This window comes from Bidens hawaiensis, unplaced genomic scaffold (genome assembly GCF_021521415.1).
Source record: "Bidens hawaiensis isolate Kalapana, Puna unplaced genomic scaffold, B.hawaiensis_p1.1 tig00038129_1, whole genome shotgun sequence".
In the NCBI taxonomy this organism is placed as follows: domain Eukaryota; kingdom Viridiplantae; phylum Streptophyta; class Magnoliopsida; order Asterales; family Asteraceae; genus Bidens; species Bidens hawaiensis.
In genome coordinates this window covers 66,349-85,111 of record NW_027496683.1, presented here as the reverse complement: position 1 = coordinate 85,111, position 18,763 = coordinate 66,349, and the positions used below count along the sequence as shown (strand labels likewise).

The window sequence follows — 18,763 nt, the reverse complement described above, 5'->3', positions numbered from 1 at the left end:
TTAAGTATGTTATTAACTTCCTCACAATAAATAAAATTAAAAACCAAAAAATATATAAATATTAAAAACGAATAATATAAAACAACTCCGTAATATTAGGAAAAAAACCTAGTCAAATGTATTTAACCAGAGGGGCTTGCCCCAATGGCCAGGAACATGATGAATGTCCCGGGTTCGAATCCTGATTCCCCCCGGATTTTACCAGAGCATTAAAACCTGTCGTGCCTTCGGGCGGGGTGAACCAACTGGGTTTTACCGGGAACGTCAAGTCAAACTCGGATACCAGTGTGGATCCCGATCATGTCAACATAGTTGGCCTGAGTGGGGTGACGGGGCACGACGTGTTCACTTAGTGACATAACTTAATTGTGAAAGTCACTGTTCAATAAAAAAAACACACTAATCTAGTATGAGAGCTTGAAGAGAACAAGTAAACCAAACCAAATAGATAAATAAATACCAGCAGCCACACCCCTCAATTTTCAACTTTTAGCCACATCAAATCAAAATACTCATCAGTAAATAAATACCAGCAACCACATTAATACCACCGCCACCCTTGTTACACCCAACCCTACATGTTGGATTAATTATTTAATTGATTCAACGACCAATAATTTTAATTGATTCAACGACCAATAATTTGAAACAGTTGGAGCCTGGTTAGAGCATTGCTGGCTCATTCTCTATCATATATCCATATATACATGGAAAATTCTCAGAATAAGCGTTTATAAAAATATTTTTTAGGTTTTAGGTGTCATTTGCAAGAAATTCCCAAAATAGGTATTATAAACTAGTTGTGACAAGTAGTTTATGATTAAACACGAGTAGTTTGTAGAACCAGTTAAAACTTGCCACATGCCCTTAAACTAACAGTAACGAGAATATTCAATAATCATTTGCTTGTCATGACTAAATAAGTTACATGCCTCGTAATCAACACCAACGAGTAATTCATAAGTCATTTAGATGCGACGACTAGTTTACCTGGTTTACATTCCCTACACAAGTAGTTTATTAGTATTTAACTCGTCGCGACTAGTTTAACCTTACAATTTACTCGTCGTGACTAAAGAACTTACGAATTACTCGTGGACGTTGATTATTAGGCATAAAACTTATTTAGTCGTGACGAGTAAATGGTTAGTAAATCTGTCGTTATGGTTAGTTTAAAGACATGTGTCAAATTTTAATTGGTTATACAAACAACTCGTCACGACTAGATTATAATACCTATTTTGGGAATTTTGTTGCGAATGACACCTAAAACCTGAAAAACGTTTTCATAAACGCTTATTTTGAGAATTTTACCTCATATATATATAGATAAAATATCCAATACAATAATCCCTAATCATACATTATGTACGCGAGTTCCTACACTGTTGATTTCAAAATCACGCGATGACAATATTGTAAATTTCATCAACTATGATCCATTGCTCCCATCGATTCCGTCCGCCTTCACTATCACCGTTCATCAATTTGTTAGCGTCCAACTATTGTATTCACCGTTGCGACCATCGACGTTACCGTCGTGAACACCATCTTTCTCCGTCACGAGTTGTTCACAGGTTAGTTTATCAAATTGATCAATTGAAATTGAAATTGATGAACTAATTGATCAATTAAACTTTGAAATTGATCCAATTAATCATCAATTTGAAGTTTCAGTTATCAATTTTGAGTTTGAGTTCTGGGTTTTAACATTGAACGTATTAACATTAACCTAAAACGTATAAACAAAACGTATAAACTTTTTGTACTGAACTTTTAAAGTTTAATTGATTTTTGTTCTGAATCTTTAAACAGGACGTATAAAGTTTTTGTATAGAACTTCTAAAGTTTTTTGTATAGAACTTCTAAACCTTTTGTTAGAACTTCTAAAGTTTTGGTACAGAACATCTAAACTTGAACGTTTAAAGGTGTTCGTTTTGGTCAGAACGTTTAAATTTGTAGTTTTGATCAGAACGTATTAGTTAAACGTTTAAACTTTTTGTTCATTTTTTGTCAGAACGTTTAAACTTTTTCTTCATTTTGGTCTAAACTTTTTACTTTAGAAGTTCTAGACAAAAAATTTAGAAGTTCTGTACAAAAAGTCCAGAACGTTTAAAGTTTTTGTGCAGAACGTTTAAACATGAACCCTAATCATAGCTCAATTAAGTGTATTATTATGTAATTTCATAATCGATTGATGATTCTAAAGCCTCATACACATCAATTCTATTGATTAAATCATCAATTTTTGATCAATTTGAAGATTTTTAATGTTCAGTGACGTTCTTTTCAATTTGGGTTTTGACTTTTGAGATTTCATACTGTAAGTTGTGATTAGAGTTTAGAAATTGGATGTGATAGATTAAGGAGTTATGAATTTGGATCGGAATCAATTTTAAATCGATGAATTTGATCGCGAACTACTGTTTGGGTTATTTACCAAATTGCCACCGCGTGAAATTGAAATCGATGACCAGCAGTGTCGCATACGTAATGTACGATAAGTCATTATTCTACAATAACTCGCCCCTATATATATATATATCATATAATTACATTAAAATCATTGTATTTTCTCTCTCATGTTTAATTAAATAATACATTTTGTACATTTATCATTATATTCTCTCTCTCTTCTACTCACAACAACTTTCAAAAAATATTAAAATATTATACGGTATGTACGGTGAATTCCCAAATTTAACTTTCCCATATCACATTTTCTCTCTCATATAATCACAACCACTGATAACCATACTATGTAATTTACAAATCTCCCTCATATTATTTTAGGAAACGGGTTGAGAATGCTCTTAGACCATGTATAATGGATCGAACCTTTTTTTGAACGTTGTACGACATGTGACGCCACGTTAACATAGAGGTTTTATGGCTAAAATGACTGCAGTGGATGAAACATTTGAAACTCATTCAAATCATTACCCTATTATTATTATTATTATTATTATCAAAATAAACAAAAAATAAACCCACCAATCATATTAACCATTCCCCCCATCCGGCGCTGTGTAAGAAGCTCCTCCCCCCCCCCCCCCCCCTCTCCCAAAGCGCCTCGGGGCTGTGTTCCCGGCGCTTTAGGGGCTTCTTGGATGAGAAAGCGTCCCACTATAAATGGTCTTATACCCGATCAAAATTCAGAAAAAATCCTTGAACGGGAAAAGTAAGAACCTAGTAACGTTTTCTTCAAAACCAACTTCTATACCTAAACAGATTATCGCAATACTCAGTTTTGACCTTCTTGATCATATCCAAAACTGGTTTTGTGCACCTCGTCTCCCATATGTTTAGTGCTATATTTGTAGTTGTGTGCGGAAAATAGATTATGCTTGGGTATCGCCCCCTTACCGAAAAAAGTAATCCTATAATTCAAAATTTCAAAGTTTTAAATAAGTATCCAACATCACAACATACAAAATACATTAATACCCAAAGTTTTACAAAGTTGTATGGCATATGTTACGCAACAAAAAATAGAAGTAAAATAAGAAAAGACGAATAAAAAAGACACGTATCGTCTTTTTTGAATCACTTGCACAGAGAGACCAGTATACGACGGGGAGGCTTAACCAGTGGTCGTCGGCTATGAAGAACCATCAAATTATTAACCAACAAAACATCGCCTTTCTTCCAAGTCATTGCAACACATTCTTCTTTCATGACTTTCAAAAGGTCGTTCATAACATCATCACCCACAAGATCGCCGTTACCCACCTCCACTGATGTGTTGTGATTGCCAGTTTTTCCAGTCGCTGGCCCACAATAAGCAGATGCAAGACTATTGAACCATGTTTTCCGGCCACTCTCCTCCTCAATCCTGATCGCCGGTAACAGACTTGAATAATTTTTACACTATTCTCCATCCATTCCAACTTTGTCCCTTGCTTCGCTGCCCTATCAATCCCCAAAACATAAATTTTATTATAAAGGCACATCGAATATTTTCTGTGCATTGAATTATTTAAAGGAATTACAATAAAAGAAAATAATAAAATGAACCGACTAATGACAAGCTAACCATTTAGTGATAATAATACTAACAATAAAACATGCATAATAACTATTCTAATATTCAAACTAGAGATTAATAATGACAAAAAAAAAACAATGGTAAATAAAAAATAATAAATCTAGTTGACAATAGACTCAGCTAACATGCATACCTTTCTTCTGCAATATTCTTGTCATCCGTCTCGTATGCCAACTTCCAACTACTTCCAGTATGGGATGATGAATCACTATTATCACCTGGTATTTTCGTATAAGTCAATCCATGCTCCTCTATTTTCGCAACAAAATCCGGGTGTTTGTCTTTCATCTTTTCTTAAATGATATGACTTAAAACTATTGGAGTTTCTCCCCCGATTGTTGGTTCTTCTTCGCAAAAGAAAAATAACTTGGTAGGAGGATCTGGAAGCTGTTACATGCTAGATTAATTACAAATAAACTAGTAACTAAAACAAACACAGGGGAAGCCTTGAGGGTGGACAATGTGGACGCCCGACATGGGCACGTGTTTCTCGGGGGCACAGTATCAATAAGTCCAATATTATATTTATATTCAGAATACTTGAACCTTTATAATCCCACTATTTTATATACTCAAACACTTTTATAGTCTATTTGTGTAGGTGTAGGGTACGTCAAACCCGGTACGATCCTTTATTTATTACATTATGCCTTATGTATATTACATTATTATTATTGTCTACTAATTAGGCCAATTGGGCTGGGGGTTTGTGGAGGTAATCCCTAACCGGGCCTGGCCCAATAAAGGTTAGGGTTCATGATGGTAGTCATGGAGTCTCTATATAAGGAGCCTTTATCATTCATTGAAAGGACCTTCTCTTGGACCCTTGGCTCCCACATATTTTTGTGTCTGTAAACAAGAGATCATTCTCTTAACAGTCACCTCCACTCCCCCACTTTTCTATGGCAGATCTGAGTAACCGGAGAAGAAGACCAAAGCGGTGGTTCGTTCATATTGAAGACCGGGGAACTTGGACTCGGATCCGACCCGGATCCATTCCATGTTTCTTCAATTTGGTATGTCATAAACTCACTCTAATATCATGATTTTGCTAATTGTTACATTATATTACTATAACTTTATTTGTCGTTTAAGAAAATAGTTTACATTGTTTAATACGCACTAAGGCTTAAAGGAAATATTTTTTTCCCGGCTCGGCCGGGGTACGTGAATTCTCAGAGTCTGCCCTGAACAAACATATCCAGTAAAATTTATAAAAACCAATCTTAACAAAGCTATATATTGGTATAGAATCAAGGAACTTACATAAGCCATCTCGTGATGGAAAGGAATTTCCTTATCGAGGCGACTTTCGTTTGCCGTGTAAACCCGACCAACGACTTGGGTTCGAGGGGCTGCACCGCCTACGTAACTCAATTCTGGGAAGTCGAAAGCTTCAACCACGCAGTTGAAGTCAGAAGGAGATATAACCGGGAAACCACGAAAGAGAACAGCACCACTTTTGAGGAGAAGAGACTCCAACCATGGCTTATGAGCTTTGATCGCATCTTCAAAAGCAGTGAGTTCTGTTGCAATAGAATCGGTGTTTGGCGATAACACTGCCGGGAAAACAACGCCGTCGTCCTGAGGTTTTTGCTCAGGAAACTCTACTTCTTGGAAGGGTATTCCGGTCGTCATTTGGATTGTTGTTTATCAACTTGTGTCCAAATTACTAAAGATGATAATTTGACTTTTGATTTGTGATATAGCATAAAGACATTTGAAGTTTAAATAATGGTCAGCCTTACTACTGGTCCGTTACTAAAAGAATAATTTAAGCCTCATGCCTCACGCTTATTAGTAATTTAGTGACTAAAAATATATTGTTCAGATCAAACGTAACTATCATTAAGAGATTTTGGGTATGAGTTTGATTTTTTTACAATAAATATAAAATGGGTTTTTGTATAATAAGTGTAAAGCGTGATTACAGCCAAATGTGTTATCTATCTGGTACACCCATTACTATTGGGCCATCTCAGACCAGTTGATTGAAATTTATATGTCAAATTTACGTATACACCAAATTATATATATATATATATATATTCATCGATTTTGTGCAAATATCAATTAGTTGATGACGAGTTGGTGGGGTACCGACTATTGATTAATCGGCGTTTAGGTGCAATTTTTTCAACCATGATGTTAAGCGAGTGTTGACAACCAAATTTTTTCAACCATGATGTTAATCGACTTTTTCATATTTTAGAATCGATGGTGAGTTTAACTAGAGATGTTTGTTCGGCACTACACAGGTTACTCGAATCATACATATGTGTCACCGCTCATTTGGTTGATCCGGTGTCTTGGCAATTGATGAAACGCACCACCGCTTTTTAAAATTTCTCGTACCCACATACCGACGAAAAATTGTTTGAATTGGTTGATGAGGTTATAACGACTTATAACTTGAAACATAAAATATTTTCAATGTCGTTTGACAAAGCATCAAACAATACAAAGGTGGCCGAAAAAATTTATCATAAAATATTCACCACCTTGTTACGGGAATTTTTTTCATGTTCGATGTGTTGCGCATATTATCAATTTGGTTGTTCAACAAGGTCTCGGCAATGAAAACATGGGTGTCGATTTGACTTGCTTTAGACTTATGTTACAAGATGTTTTCAAAAGTGGTAAAAGAAGACATCTTGAATATAAGAACTATTGCAAATCGGTTGAAAGAAAATATTTGGGGCCGAATTGAGACGTTCCAACACGTTGAAACTCAACTTGTCATATGATCAAGTGTGCTTTTGCCCAACGCCAAACATTACAAAGTTTTCATAACAATCTTGTTGATCAATGCGAGGCCGATTTGCTTCCCGACCTTATTTGGGTGGATGTCGGTTATTTGTTGGAGTATCTTGATGTGTTCAAAACCGCAACAACTAAGTTATCGGGAGTTTATTATCCTACTAATTGTTGGGTTTTGCAAGAATTGTACAAAATGTCTTTGAATTTTAGAGAGTTTGAGGAGAAGAACAAACTCTTCAATGATATTGTTGCGGTAATGAAGGAAAAGTTCTTAAAATATTATGAAGACATACCGCCGGTGTTTACTTGTGCCGCCGCATTAACCTCGTATTGGAATGTTAACAGGGTTTAGTGTAAGGCCCCGAACCCGGTAGCCTTACTTTAGCGTCGGATTTACTCATAAACACAGTTCTTACAAATCAGAGTTCATTAAAACTTTCGCGGAATATAAAAACTTTCATGAAACGTTACAACAATCCAAAACTTTCCTTAATTAAACATTCTTGTCTTTCAAAATAAACGTCAATTACATTAAAACATCTTGAGTCTTCAAATGCCAGTCTCCTATTCGCCCACCATGTGCCCGCTCAAGCTAGCTGTCTCATTCTACTCACCTGGGTGCATACTAAAAGTCAGCTACGCTGAGTGAGTTCTAGTTAATCATTCACTATACAATACACATAAACTTATATTCTTTCATTCATACTTTCATACTTTCTTTTGTATTAACTTACTTTCATATCTTACGTTATAAAGAGCATTACGCCCTACATTCCTCGAGTATTATTAGGGCTCGGTACCCTCCTTCCTCGAGTATTATTAGGGCTCGGTACCCTCCTTCCTCGAGTATTATTAGGGCTCGGTACCCTCCTTCCTCGAGTATTATTAGGGCTCGGTACCCTCTTTCCTCGAGTATTATTAGGGCTCGGTACCCTCTTTCCTCGAATATTAGTAGGGTTCGGTTCCCTAGTTCTCGAATATTAGTAGGGTTCGATTCCCTCTTCGTTACCATACAACCATACATCATACCTCGAGTATTATTAGGGCTCGGTACCCTTTTCATAACCATACAACCATACAACCATCATTTCCTTCTTTTATTAACTTTATTACGTTCATACACATAAGCATACATATCATACTTACCTTATACATAGCGTTACAACCTGACAGTACGTGCAATATCCGAAGATCGTTCACGTACCATCAAGCAATCATTCATACATTTCACATTATCCACATAAGGCATACACTTATCTCTTAGGATAAGCGTATTAACAAACATATTGAGTATGCACACAGCCCCGAAAACATAACACATAAATGGGGCTAGAAACTCACCTGAACTCTGCTTCTTCCTTCGATAGTTGTAAATCCCTTCTTTAACTGAGCTCGGCTGACTGTATAAGTTACACGTATCAATACTCGCCTGATTTAATCTGGTGGCCTAATATTAGCTTACTTTTACTTATCGTTTTTAATTTATTTTCTAATTGAACTTGACTTTAGGCGAAGTTAAACCTTAGGCGAACTTAGCTTTAGGCGAAGTTAAACCTTAGGCGAACTTAGCTTTGCAGGCGAAGTTGTCATCAGGCGAACTTAGCTTTGCAGCGAAGTTGTCATCAGGCGAACTTAGCTTTGCAGGCGAAGTTATCATAAGGCGAACTTAGCTTTGCAAGCGAAGTTCATCAGGCGAACTTAGCTTTGCAGGCGAAGTTGTCATCAGGCGAACTTAGCTTTGCAGCGAAGTTGTCATCAGGCGAACTTAGCTTTGCAGGCGAAGTTCATCAGGCGAACTTAGCTTGCAGGCGAAGTTGTCCAGCTGCAGGTACTGTTCGTCCTTAAATCCCTTAATCATCTTCGTTTCTTAACCAAATAACTCGATTTAGGTATATAGGTTTAAAGGGTGCGATTTAGGTCTGACCAGCGCCTACAAACCCCAACCATCAAATCGACCTAACATCGATGTTTAAAGGGTGCGATTTAGGCATATAGGTTACGGGTTCTTTTATCAATCGATTAACCCATCAAATCATATCCATTTTCAGTAAGTTTAGCTTTGTTGGATTCGTTTTTACCATACAAACACAGATCTATCATTTCTATACTAATCCAAACCTAAACGAACAAGTTCTCGATATAAACGTACCGTAAATGAGTCGAACTACGAACACGAGCTGGTCTTGTTGCTTTGGTTCGTCACGACGATTTAGCACCAACGAGCTCGGGTCCTCGCCTTTGGATCTTGGTTCGGGTTGTGTGTGTTTTGGAGTGTGTAGAGATTAGGATGGATAAATGGATGGAATGGAAAGGATTGGGGTTTAAGGGGGTATTTATATTCCCTTATGGCAACTGCCCAAATCCGACCCGACCCAGGTACCCGTTTTCGGATCCGATTTTAAGATTTAAAATTTGATTATAATCTTTTTAAATTTATAATATATATATATATATATTACTAATAATGATAATAATAATAATAATTCCCTTCCGCCGTCCCGCCCCTTTTTCTCTTAACTCTTTGCTTGTCCTTTGGTTCTTCCCGCCTAAGGATGTCTGCGCAGCTCCACGCGCCAGACTCCTTACAAGGAAGCCTGCGTGAAGACCATCTGTTCCTGCGATACGCGAGACGAACTGTTCCCGCGGCGCGCAAAGGATTGTAGTTCTTCCCGCGGCGCGCTAAGGATTGTAGTTCTTCCCGTGGCGCGCTAAGGATTGTAGTTCTTCCCGCGGCGCGCTAAGGATTGTAGTTCTTCCCGCGGCGCGCTAAGGATTGTAGTTCTTCCCGCGGCGCGCTAAGGATTGTAGTTCTTCCCGCGGCGCGCTAAGGATTGTTCTGTCTGCCTTCGCCCTCGCGCACTCAGCCTTCTCGCGCTAGACACTTAAGTCTTTTCTCCAGTTTAAGCCAGCCTGTATGCTTTTGAAATATCTTATCTTCTGTGCTATACCTGCCAAGGTATGGGCACAGTAGGCCAGATCTGACATCTGTCCGAAAAGTCACTTTCGGCGCAGCTTGCTTACCAACCCTCTTGGTTGTTAGAAAAAGTAACTGGCATAATCTTTTAAAATCTTCTTTTCCATGTCTTGAACAGTACTTTGACTGACCCCTCCTATGCTATGAACAGTAACCTGTCAGCCTTCCCCATCCCCTGCAGCTGCCACCATATCTCTTGCTTTTGATATCTTTTGCTTTGATTTGATAAGATCTTTTTCCCCAATTCAAGGGATGTGTTCCCTAGGGTTTTCCTATAAATAAAACTAATTTCTTGGATAATTAAACACTACACTCAAACACTTAAACACTCCCCAAAATCTTTCTCCCTTACTCTCAGCCGAAGATCCTCAGCGACGCCTCCACTCCCCTCTTTGCAATCCGTCTTCTCTTCTTTTCTGCCCAGAAATCTCGGTAAATATATAATATATAATTTTTTTTTAAATAATTTGTTTAAGTGACTTGCATATATTCAAGACATAAAAACCAATCGTTAAACCAATAACCTCTTATTTATAGGTTAACTTTCGCTTGTTTAAAAGTTGATTCTTACGTTATCTTTCAACACACCTCTTACAAGTGAGTAATCTCGTACCTAATCCCCTTTTATTTTTAACGTTTTGGGATGTTCATGTGTTCGTACAACTTGAGTCTTAAACTTGTTTATGAAATTATGTGCGCAAAACCCATGTGTTATGGACGTTTACTAGTGTTGTATATTTGTATGTGTTGATCATTAACCGCTTTGATCGGCCTATTCCGAAGTTTTCATGGATCCATTAGATAAACACGGGAGACCTATTGTTACGATTTTTCTTGGTTTGTTTGCACATACACGAATGATTATTTGTTTTTGCTCGATTTGGAGCACGCTATGAACTATGAGCTATGATCTATTTAGGCTTGATCACAATCTGTTTACACACTATGTTGAACACCAGTTATACACATGTTGCGCGCAGTGCTTTGTTATTATCTATTTATATCTATTAAACTTGATTTCTCACCGACACACAAGTGTTGACGTTTTATTTTAACACCTGTTCAGGTTTGCTGTAGCTGCTTTTGGAAACTCGAGGACACGTAGGATGTTTTCCTTTACTTTGGACCTAGTTTAAAATATAACAAGACAAATTTATGTATTTGAATATTATGAGTTATGATATGTGATTTATGTTACTTTATGGTGTGTTATGCGCATGCGCAATGAAATGTATTTATCAAATATTGACACCCAAATAGTGTCACGAGTAATGAAACAATTCCTAGCGCCCCGATGTATAATCCGCCATCGGTCGGGGTGTTACACCTTAAGCTCATGGACCGAAGGCCCATATTTCCTTTTGGTCCATATCTAATCCCATCTAATTATCCTACTAAGTCTTCATATTTTGCTATTATTATTATCGTTCCACTAACTCGTTTATTTCACCCGACAAAATAATATAATAAATATTACTTTAGAAATTTCGGGATGTTACATTGAGACATTGATCGATGATATATTTGACAACATGGGCATGCACGAGATCGACCCGAAGTTGTCGACGGAAGCGAAGGAAAAGTTTAACAAAAACCTTCAAGAACTTTATGACCATTATTTTCAACTTTATGGTCCAAGCGCAATGTCATCTTTTGTGAGGCAAACAACGAAAAGTAAGCCGTACAAGGACAAACTTATAAATTTGATGAATGCAGTACGTGAATTGGCAGCTAAGAGGCAAAGAGGAAACACACCAACTAACGAACTTGGTCGATATAGTGGAGCAAACTATGTTGAGGGCTCAACGATCGAAGAAATTCACGACATCGATATTTTGGCTTGGTGGAAAGAAAAACAAAACGAATTTCTTATTCTATCCGCCATGGCTCGTGACTTGCTTAGCGTCCAAGCCTCAACGGTTGCTTCCGAATCGGTTTTTTCTCTTAGTGGGAGGGTTTTATCAATGCGAAGAACAAAGCTAACTCCCGAGTCTCTAGAGGTTTACATTTGCCTAAAGGATCATTTGGATGCGGTGGATCGTTTACAACACAAGGCAAACTTTGTAGACGAAATACCAATAGAGCGTCCTATTCATGAAGAGGAGTGTAAAGCCCTATTATCAGTGCCCTACATTGGACGTTGGATTTACTCATAAACGCTTTTTAAATATCAGAGTTAATTAAAACCTTCGCGGAATAATATAAACCATCAACCATTCGTTACAAATATCCATACTTTTGTCTTTTAAACATAACATAAAATATAACATTCAAAACATCATGACAATCTTCATATGCCAGCCTCTTCAATCCTGCCATGTGTCCATCTCAAACCAGCTGTCTCAATCTGTTAACCTGCGTGCATACTAAAAGTCAGCTACGCTGAGTGAGTTCTAGATAATCACATAACTTACTTTACATACACATATACGTTCCCGAAGGTACGCATTACATACATAACCTGTACTTCATTCACCATACACATTTATAGCTAACCTTACGTTGTAAAGGGCATTTCACTCTACATACCTCGGATATTATTAGGTCCGGTACCCTCCATCCTCGGATATTATTAGGGTCCGGTTTCCCTTCATCCTCGGATATTATTAGGGTCCGGTCTCCCTTCATCCTCGGATATTATTAGGGTCTGGTACCCTCCATCCTCGGATATTATTAGGGTTCGGTCACCCTTTTTTCCATACCTTCATACCATACCTTTCTATATACATAATTGTAAGTTTCATACATACATACATCATTCATTCTTCATATACAACAATTTCATCATCAAACCTTTACCTGGCAGTACATGCAATATCCGAAGAACGTTCATGTACCGACAAGCAGTCAATCATACCTTTCACATAAATCATATATGGCATACACTTATCACTTAGGATAAGTGTATTAACTAATCACATAAAGTATGCACACAGCCCCGAAAACATAACAAGGAATATGGCTAAAACTCACCTGAACTCGATTACGTTCACCGTTAATCGTTATTCCCTTCTTGAGTTGTGCACGACTAACTGTATAACAATTATACGTATCAATAAACTATCACTACCCATATCGTCTTTCTAGTTTAATTATTACCCTCAACGAACGGGGTCCGGGGGCAGCGCCCTTGGCAGCGGGGTTCTAGGGGCGGCAGCCCCTAGCGGGGTCCAAGGGGCAGAGCCCCTGGCTGGGGTCGAGCTGTCTTAACACATTTTCCATTAGAATTTTAAATCATTAATTAATTTACTAACTTAAAAGTTCAAGGGCTTCTTTGTATATCATTCTTTTTCTAAGTCCAGGGACTGTTCTATCATTATGTTAAACTTCTAGTTCGTTACTTATTCTTAACGAATTGACTCATCATAACGAACTGGTTCCTGTAACAAATTGAACCCTTTAATGAATTGGTTATTAAACGAATTGGACCTTTCTAACAAGCTAGTCATTTTGACGAATCAGTCTATATAACGAATCAGTCTGCATAACGAATTGGTCCTTCTAATTCGTTATCTCCTTTAACGAACTGACTATAACGAATCAAGAGTGATTCGTTATCTTTTCCCCTTAACGAATTGAACAAGAACCAAAGCTAGTTCGTTATGCTCCCTTAGACGAATCAGCTAGCGAATCACCTCTAGTTCGTTAACTTCCCGTTAACGAACTAGAGTTAGGTCAGAGAATGTCAGAACATTATCTGACATTCCCTTATTCTCGTACCCTTTCCGGCGCCATCGCCTGAAAAACTCGGTTTCGCCGGAAAAACGAGTTTTGACTCGTTTCTTCACCGTTTTTCACCCCGTTCGATCCAGATCTGAGCTAGGGTGATCCCTAAGCTCATCTTAGGTTCGGTTTATACCCGATTTCACCCGGATCTCGTGATTTAAACGGTTTAACGGTGTCGGCTCGTCGTTTTGTGACCATATCTAACGAGTTTAAGCTCATACAACATCATACTATCATTACCTTGTATCGGGATCGGTTTTCCTTGGTGATTTTGGCTAGAGAGAGAGCAAGATGAGAGAGAGCTAAGTGTGTGTTTTGGTGGTGTATGGAATATGTGTGAAATGAAATTAAATGGGTGATTAAAGGTTTATATATTTATGGATCATGGGCTTAAGCCCATGGTCTTTCCTTCCTTCCTTCCTTCATAACCCAAGTCTATAACCCATATCCATTTAACCCAACACTAGCCCGACTTATAATAACTCATATTTTCTTTTATTAACCGAAACCCGAAAAACGGGCTGTTACAAGGAGGTGGAGGAAAGGCTTTCTTCCGGGAATTCGGGTGGTGAAGAAGACGAGGATGAAGACTAAGAAGACTTGTAATTTTTATTTGTTTTAGTAAAATAATTTGTAACACTATCAAATTTCAAGTAATATCTATTTTTGCTTTGTTTATTAACTAGTTTTGCTTTGTTTATTACTAGTAACTATTAGTCTTTTTTATTTGTTGATACTTTTTCAATTGATTACAATAACGACGAACATTTTATTATAAAAAACAACACATACTACAAATATTATTAAAACATGACGATACTAAACAAAACAAGTTAAAATAAAAAACAAGGTCCGTCATTATAATCCAACATTCTACAACGATTAAGCGTTGTTACCAGCGGCGGTAGGTGCTTGAGTTGTAAAGCCGGACGACTCTCCCGCTTCTGCCTTCTTGGCATCAAAACTTTTTTTTCTCACGAAAATACTTATTGGTATGTTTGCGAAGGGTGGAGTTCGACCCCGCTTTCAGAAACTTGGAACAGTACTTGCACCGGGCCATCTCTTGTGAGTCGGTCATGACACACAAATCGTAATGAACCTAAACCTCGGGGAATCGTGTTGTTTCGATGAACATAACAACATCGTCCTTACTTGCCATTGTTTGTCGGTTTAAGCTTAATTGTGATTTAGAGTGTGTTTTAGTGTTTTGAAAGTGGTTTAACAACTTATACACAACACCTTGCTATTTATAGTATGTTTGTAACTTGATTATAGTTAAAAAACCGGTTTCAACGGTCAAAAACGGCTATATAGTTGTTGGAATCGGTTTCTAACGGTCAAATGGTTTAAATTTAAAAAAAACCGGTGTCCCGGTTATTACGTAAAACCCGGGTCCGGTTCCTACCCTACCCAGTTCCATTGGGTTCCCATATTTCTCCACTGGGTCGGGTCCGGTTCCTACCCGGTTCCTGACCGGAACCGGTTCCATTCTGTACCCGAATACAAAAAAACGGTTGCTACCCGGTTCCGGGTTAAAAAAAAACGATAATGTGCACCTCTAATGCTTAATACTTCAACAAGAGTATCCAAATCACAACATACAAAACACATTAATACCTCAAGTACTACAAAATATATAGAGTATATGTCACCAAAAAAAACAACGTATCTTCTTTTTCGAATCACTTGCACAATGAAGCCAATATACGACGGGGTGGCTTAATAAGAGGTCGTCGGCTATGAAGAACCGTCAAATTATTAATCAACAAAACATCACCTTTCTTCCAAGGTATTGCAACACATTCTTCTTCCATGATTTTCAAAAGGTCTTTCACAACATTGTCATCCACAGGCTCACCATTACCCAACTCCACTGATGTATTCCGATTGCCAATTTTATCAGTCGCCGGCCCATTGTAAGTAACTATAAGACTATTAAACCATGTTTTCTGGCCACTCTCCTCAACCCCGATTGCCGGTAACGGACTTGAAATCATTTTAGCACCATTTCCTCTCCATTCCAACTTTATCCCCTGCTTCGCAGCCCTATCAATCCCCAAACATAAATCGATGATTGGCTTATTATAAATATACATCATATATTTACTATATATTTACTGTGTATTGAATAATTGAAAGAGATTACAATATAAATTATAACAAATGAACCAACTAATGAAGGTAACCATTTAGTGATAAAAATAAACCGCGAATAACTACTATTATTTATAGATAAAATAATAGCTAAATATAAATGATAAACAATATAAGAGCATCTATAACGACAAACTTTCACAAACCGTCACATCAGCTTCACGTTAGATTTCAAATTTTTCTCAATAACCTCCATTTATTCCACAACAACAAACCTCCAACAAAACCCCATTAAAATAATATATGTCTATATAATATATCTATATGTGTATTTGAGATAGAGAGAGAATATATTGTCCACATCACTAGTTTGTCACTGGTTTGAGGAATAAACTTTGCTCCACAACAAGGAAGTTTGTAATCATCTCATCCGTTGTACGCCACGTAGATGTTCTAATAGTAACTATAGTGTGCTGAGTTATGTAGGCTTCGGCTCACTGTGGGCCAAGCCGGTCAGACGAAGGAGCCGTAGGGTTTGGCCGACCCTAGCTCTAATAGGGATAGTTAGTTAACTTGTAGCTTAAGTTTCCTAGGGTTAGCCCTAAATAGGTTTTACCTATATATATAGATCCCATTCTTTACTTTGTAATGTATCACATTATCACTTAATAAAAGAACCCTAGTTGTCGCTCGTAGATGTAGGACAAACCTAGATTGAACCACGTACGTTATATCTCTTGTGTTCGTTTACTTGTTTTCATTTGTGTTTGTTCGTAGCATAGTGGATAATCATCTCAGCAAACATGCATGCATACCTTTCTTCTGCAATATTCTTGTCATCAGTCTTGTATGCTGACTTCCAACTACTGCCAGTATAGGATGATGGATCATCATCATCACCTGCTATTTTCATATACGTCAAACCATGCTCCTCCATTTTCGCAACGAAATCCGGGTGTTTGTCTTTCATCTTTTCATAAATGATATGACTTAAAACTATTGGAGTTTCACCCCCGATTCTTGGTTCTTCTTCGCAAAAGAAAAATAACTTGGTAGGGGGATTTGGAAGCTGTTATACGCAAGATTTATTACAAATAAACCAGTTATAACAAACAAACGTACCTAGTAAATTAAATCCAATTATAACAAAGCTATTGGTATAGACTCAAGTAACTTACATAAGCCATCTCATGATGGAAAGGAATTTCCTTATCAAGAGGACTTTCATTTGCCGTGTAGACCCGGTCAACAACTTGGGTTCGAGGGGCTGCGCCACCCGCGTAGCTCAATTCAGGGAAGCCGAAAGCTTTGACAACGCTGTTGAAGTCAGAAGGAGATATAACCGGGAAACCACGAAAGAGAATAGCACCACTTTTGAGGAGAAGAGACTCCAACCATGGCTTATGATCTCTGATCGCATCTTCAAAAGCAGTGAGTTGTATTGTAGTAGAATCGGTGTTTGGCAATAACACCACCGGGAAAAGAACGCCGTCGTCCTGGGGTTTATGCTCAGGCAACTCTACCACTTGGAAGGGTTTTCCTGTGGTCATTCGGATTGTTTATCAACTTGTGTCCAAATTACTAACGGTGATATTTTCCTCCAAGTATAAATAATGGTAGACGTTTGACTTGTTATCTAGTATAAAGACATTTAAAGTATAAAAAATGGTAAGACTTATAATTCGTCTGTTACTATAAAAACAATTTAAGCGTCATGCATTACATCTATTAGTGATTAGTGATTCAACATATAATCAGAAAAATATATAGTTATTGGTTAGATCAAATGTAACTATCATTAAGAGATTTTGGACATGAATTTGGATTTTTTTAAAAGCGATGATAAAATAAGAAATGATTTTTTTTTTGTCTAAAGCGTGAAAACTGTGGTTAAAGACTTAAATCCAAAAAAAAAATAAAAAAATAAAAAATCTTTTTTTTAAACTGAAAATTATTGTTGGTTTCAGTTATGTCTTGTTTCAAAATGAACTGCACCAAACCTGTGAACCTAGCCGCAATGAATTGTACCGAATTCGTTAAAAAGTGGAAATTAAAAATTTTAGCTCAAAGGTACAGATTCAAATTCATTATTGAGCAAAATGTGAAGTACAAACATATACAGTAACATTGGCGTTATCTGTAGTAAAATCTTAGGTAATATTTTTGAGTGACGATAACTATTTATCAAATCAAAACAACTTCCTAACATAATCATTGTACCCTAATATATCAAGATACAAAATACAATCGGAAGTAGAAAAGAGCAAATAGTACCGGGTGGCCAGTACCGAAACGTGCAACGAGCATTTAGGAAAGAGCAAATAGTACCGGGTGGCCAGTACCGAAACGTGCAACGAGCATTTTGGTATCGGTACCAAGCAATAATGTCAACTCATGTTAAACAAATGCAATTATTAATAAACACCTTTATATTATTTTTCCTATCAGCCCGTTTAATACAAAAGAATCAAACATATTTATGAAAAAAAAAAAATAGAACACACTCAGGGGCGGACCCACATAGGTCCGATCGGGGTCCCGGGACACCGATGTTTTTTAAAAATTACTTAGAGACGGTATATTAAATTTTGTAAGGACCCCATAAAAATTAATACTTGGAACCCATACTATTAAGATTGAACTGGTACAGTGGAAAGTCCCTTGTTTTACTTGTGAGAGGTTGTAGGTTCAAGCCTCACCATACTCCTTTTTTGTTGTTTTTTTAATATCCTAGTCTTAGTTATTCAATTAGGGTATTTGTGCTTTTTGTTAGTTTCTCTCATATAGTCATTATCACCATGCAACATATATAATGTTAACATGGATTTTGCATATTCTTTTATTATTTACCTTGTGTATGTATATTATAATTAATCATTTATTTGTGTTAGAGTTATTTTTTCATGTTTTGGTCAATTATGTAAGACCATATATATAGATTATGTTCATGTTTTTCGGGTATGAATTAAAAGTGTATGTTTCATCTAGTTTGTAATTTAGATTCTTTCTACTTACTCGTTTCCAATGACACCATAGTTCCGTGTTTTATTGTGTTCCTCGCCTTGACCCGACCCGAATAACGACCGACCCGAAAAATTTTGTAAACCGGAAAAATTGGGACCCCATTGACAAAAAATCCTGGGTCCGCCACTGCACACACT

General features: G+C 37.1%; 1 protein-coding gene and 1 pseudogene across 2 annotated transcripts; both read right to left on the bottom strand.

The window, feature by feature from the left end:
* Window positions 1–3,510: 3,510 nt before the first annotated feature.
* On the bottom strand, window positions 3,511–5,966 carry LOC143590053 (clavaminate synthase-like protein At3g21360; annotated as a pseudogene). Its single transcript, XR_013145397.1, has 3 exons — window positions 5,315–5,966; window positions 4,182–4,435; window positions 3,511–3,912 (listed from the first exon to the last, which is right to left on the bottom strand). The product of XR_013145397.1 is annotated as a clavaminate synthase-like protein At3g21360 (transcript).
* A 9,138-nt stretch (window positions 5,967–15,104) lies between these two features.
* LOC143590054 (clavaminate synthase-like protein At3g21360) lies at window positions 15,105–17,229 on the bottom strand. The gene is made up of 3 exons (XM_077070648.1): window positions 16,781–17,229; window positions 16,418–16,671; window positions 15,105–15,554 (listed from the first exon to the last, which is right to left on the bottom strand). The coding sequence occupies exons 1-3, from the start codon at window positions 17,150–17,152 to the stop codon at window positions 15,191–15,193; spliced, it is 990 nt and encodes a 329-aa protein (XP_076926763.1). The 5' UTR covers window positions 17,153–17,229; the 3' UTR covers window positions 15,105–15,190.
* Between the last annotated feature and the right edge of the window lie 1,534 nt (window positions 17,230–18,763).

Bases quoted from the DNA above. Each gene is read 5' to 3' on its own strand.
- LOC143590054 (XM_077070648.1), bottom strand. From the start codon at position 17,152: ATGACCACAGGAAAACCCTTCCAAGTGGTAGAGTTGCCTGAGCATAAA. The intron at 16,672-16,780 runs GTAAGTTACTTG...TGCGTATAACAG, and splicing joins TCCATCATGAGATGGCTTAT to CTTCCAAATCCCCCTACCAA. The intron at 15,555-16,417 runs GTATGCATGCAT...GGGGATTGATAG, and splicing joins AAGAATATTGCAGAAGAAAG to GGCTGCGAAGCAGGGGATAA.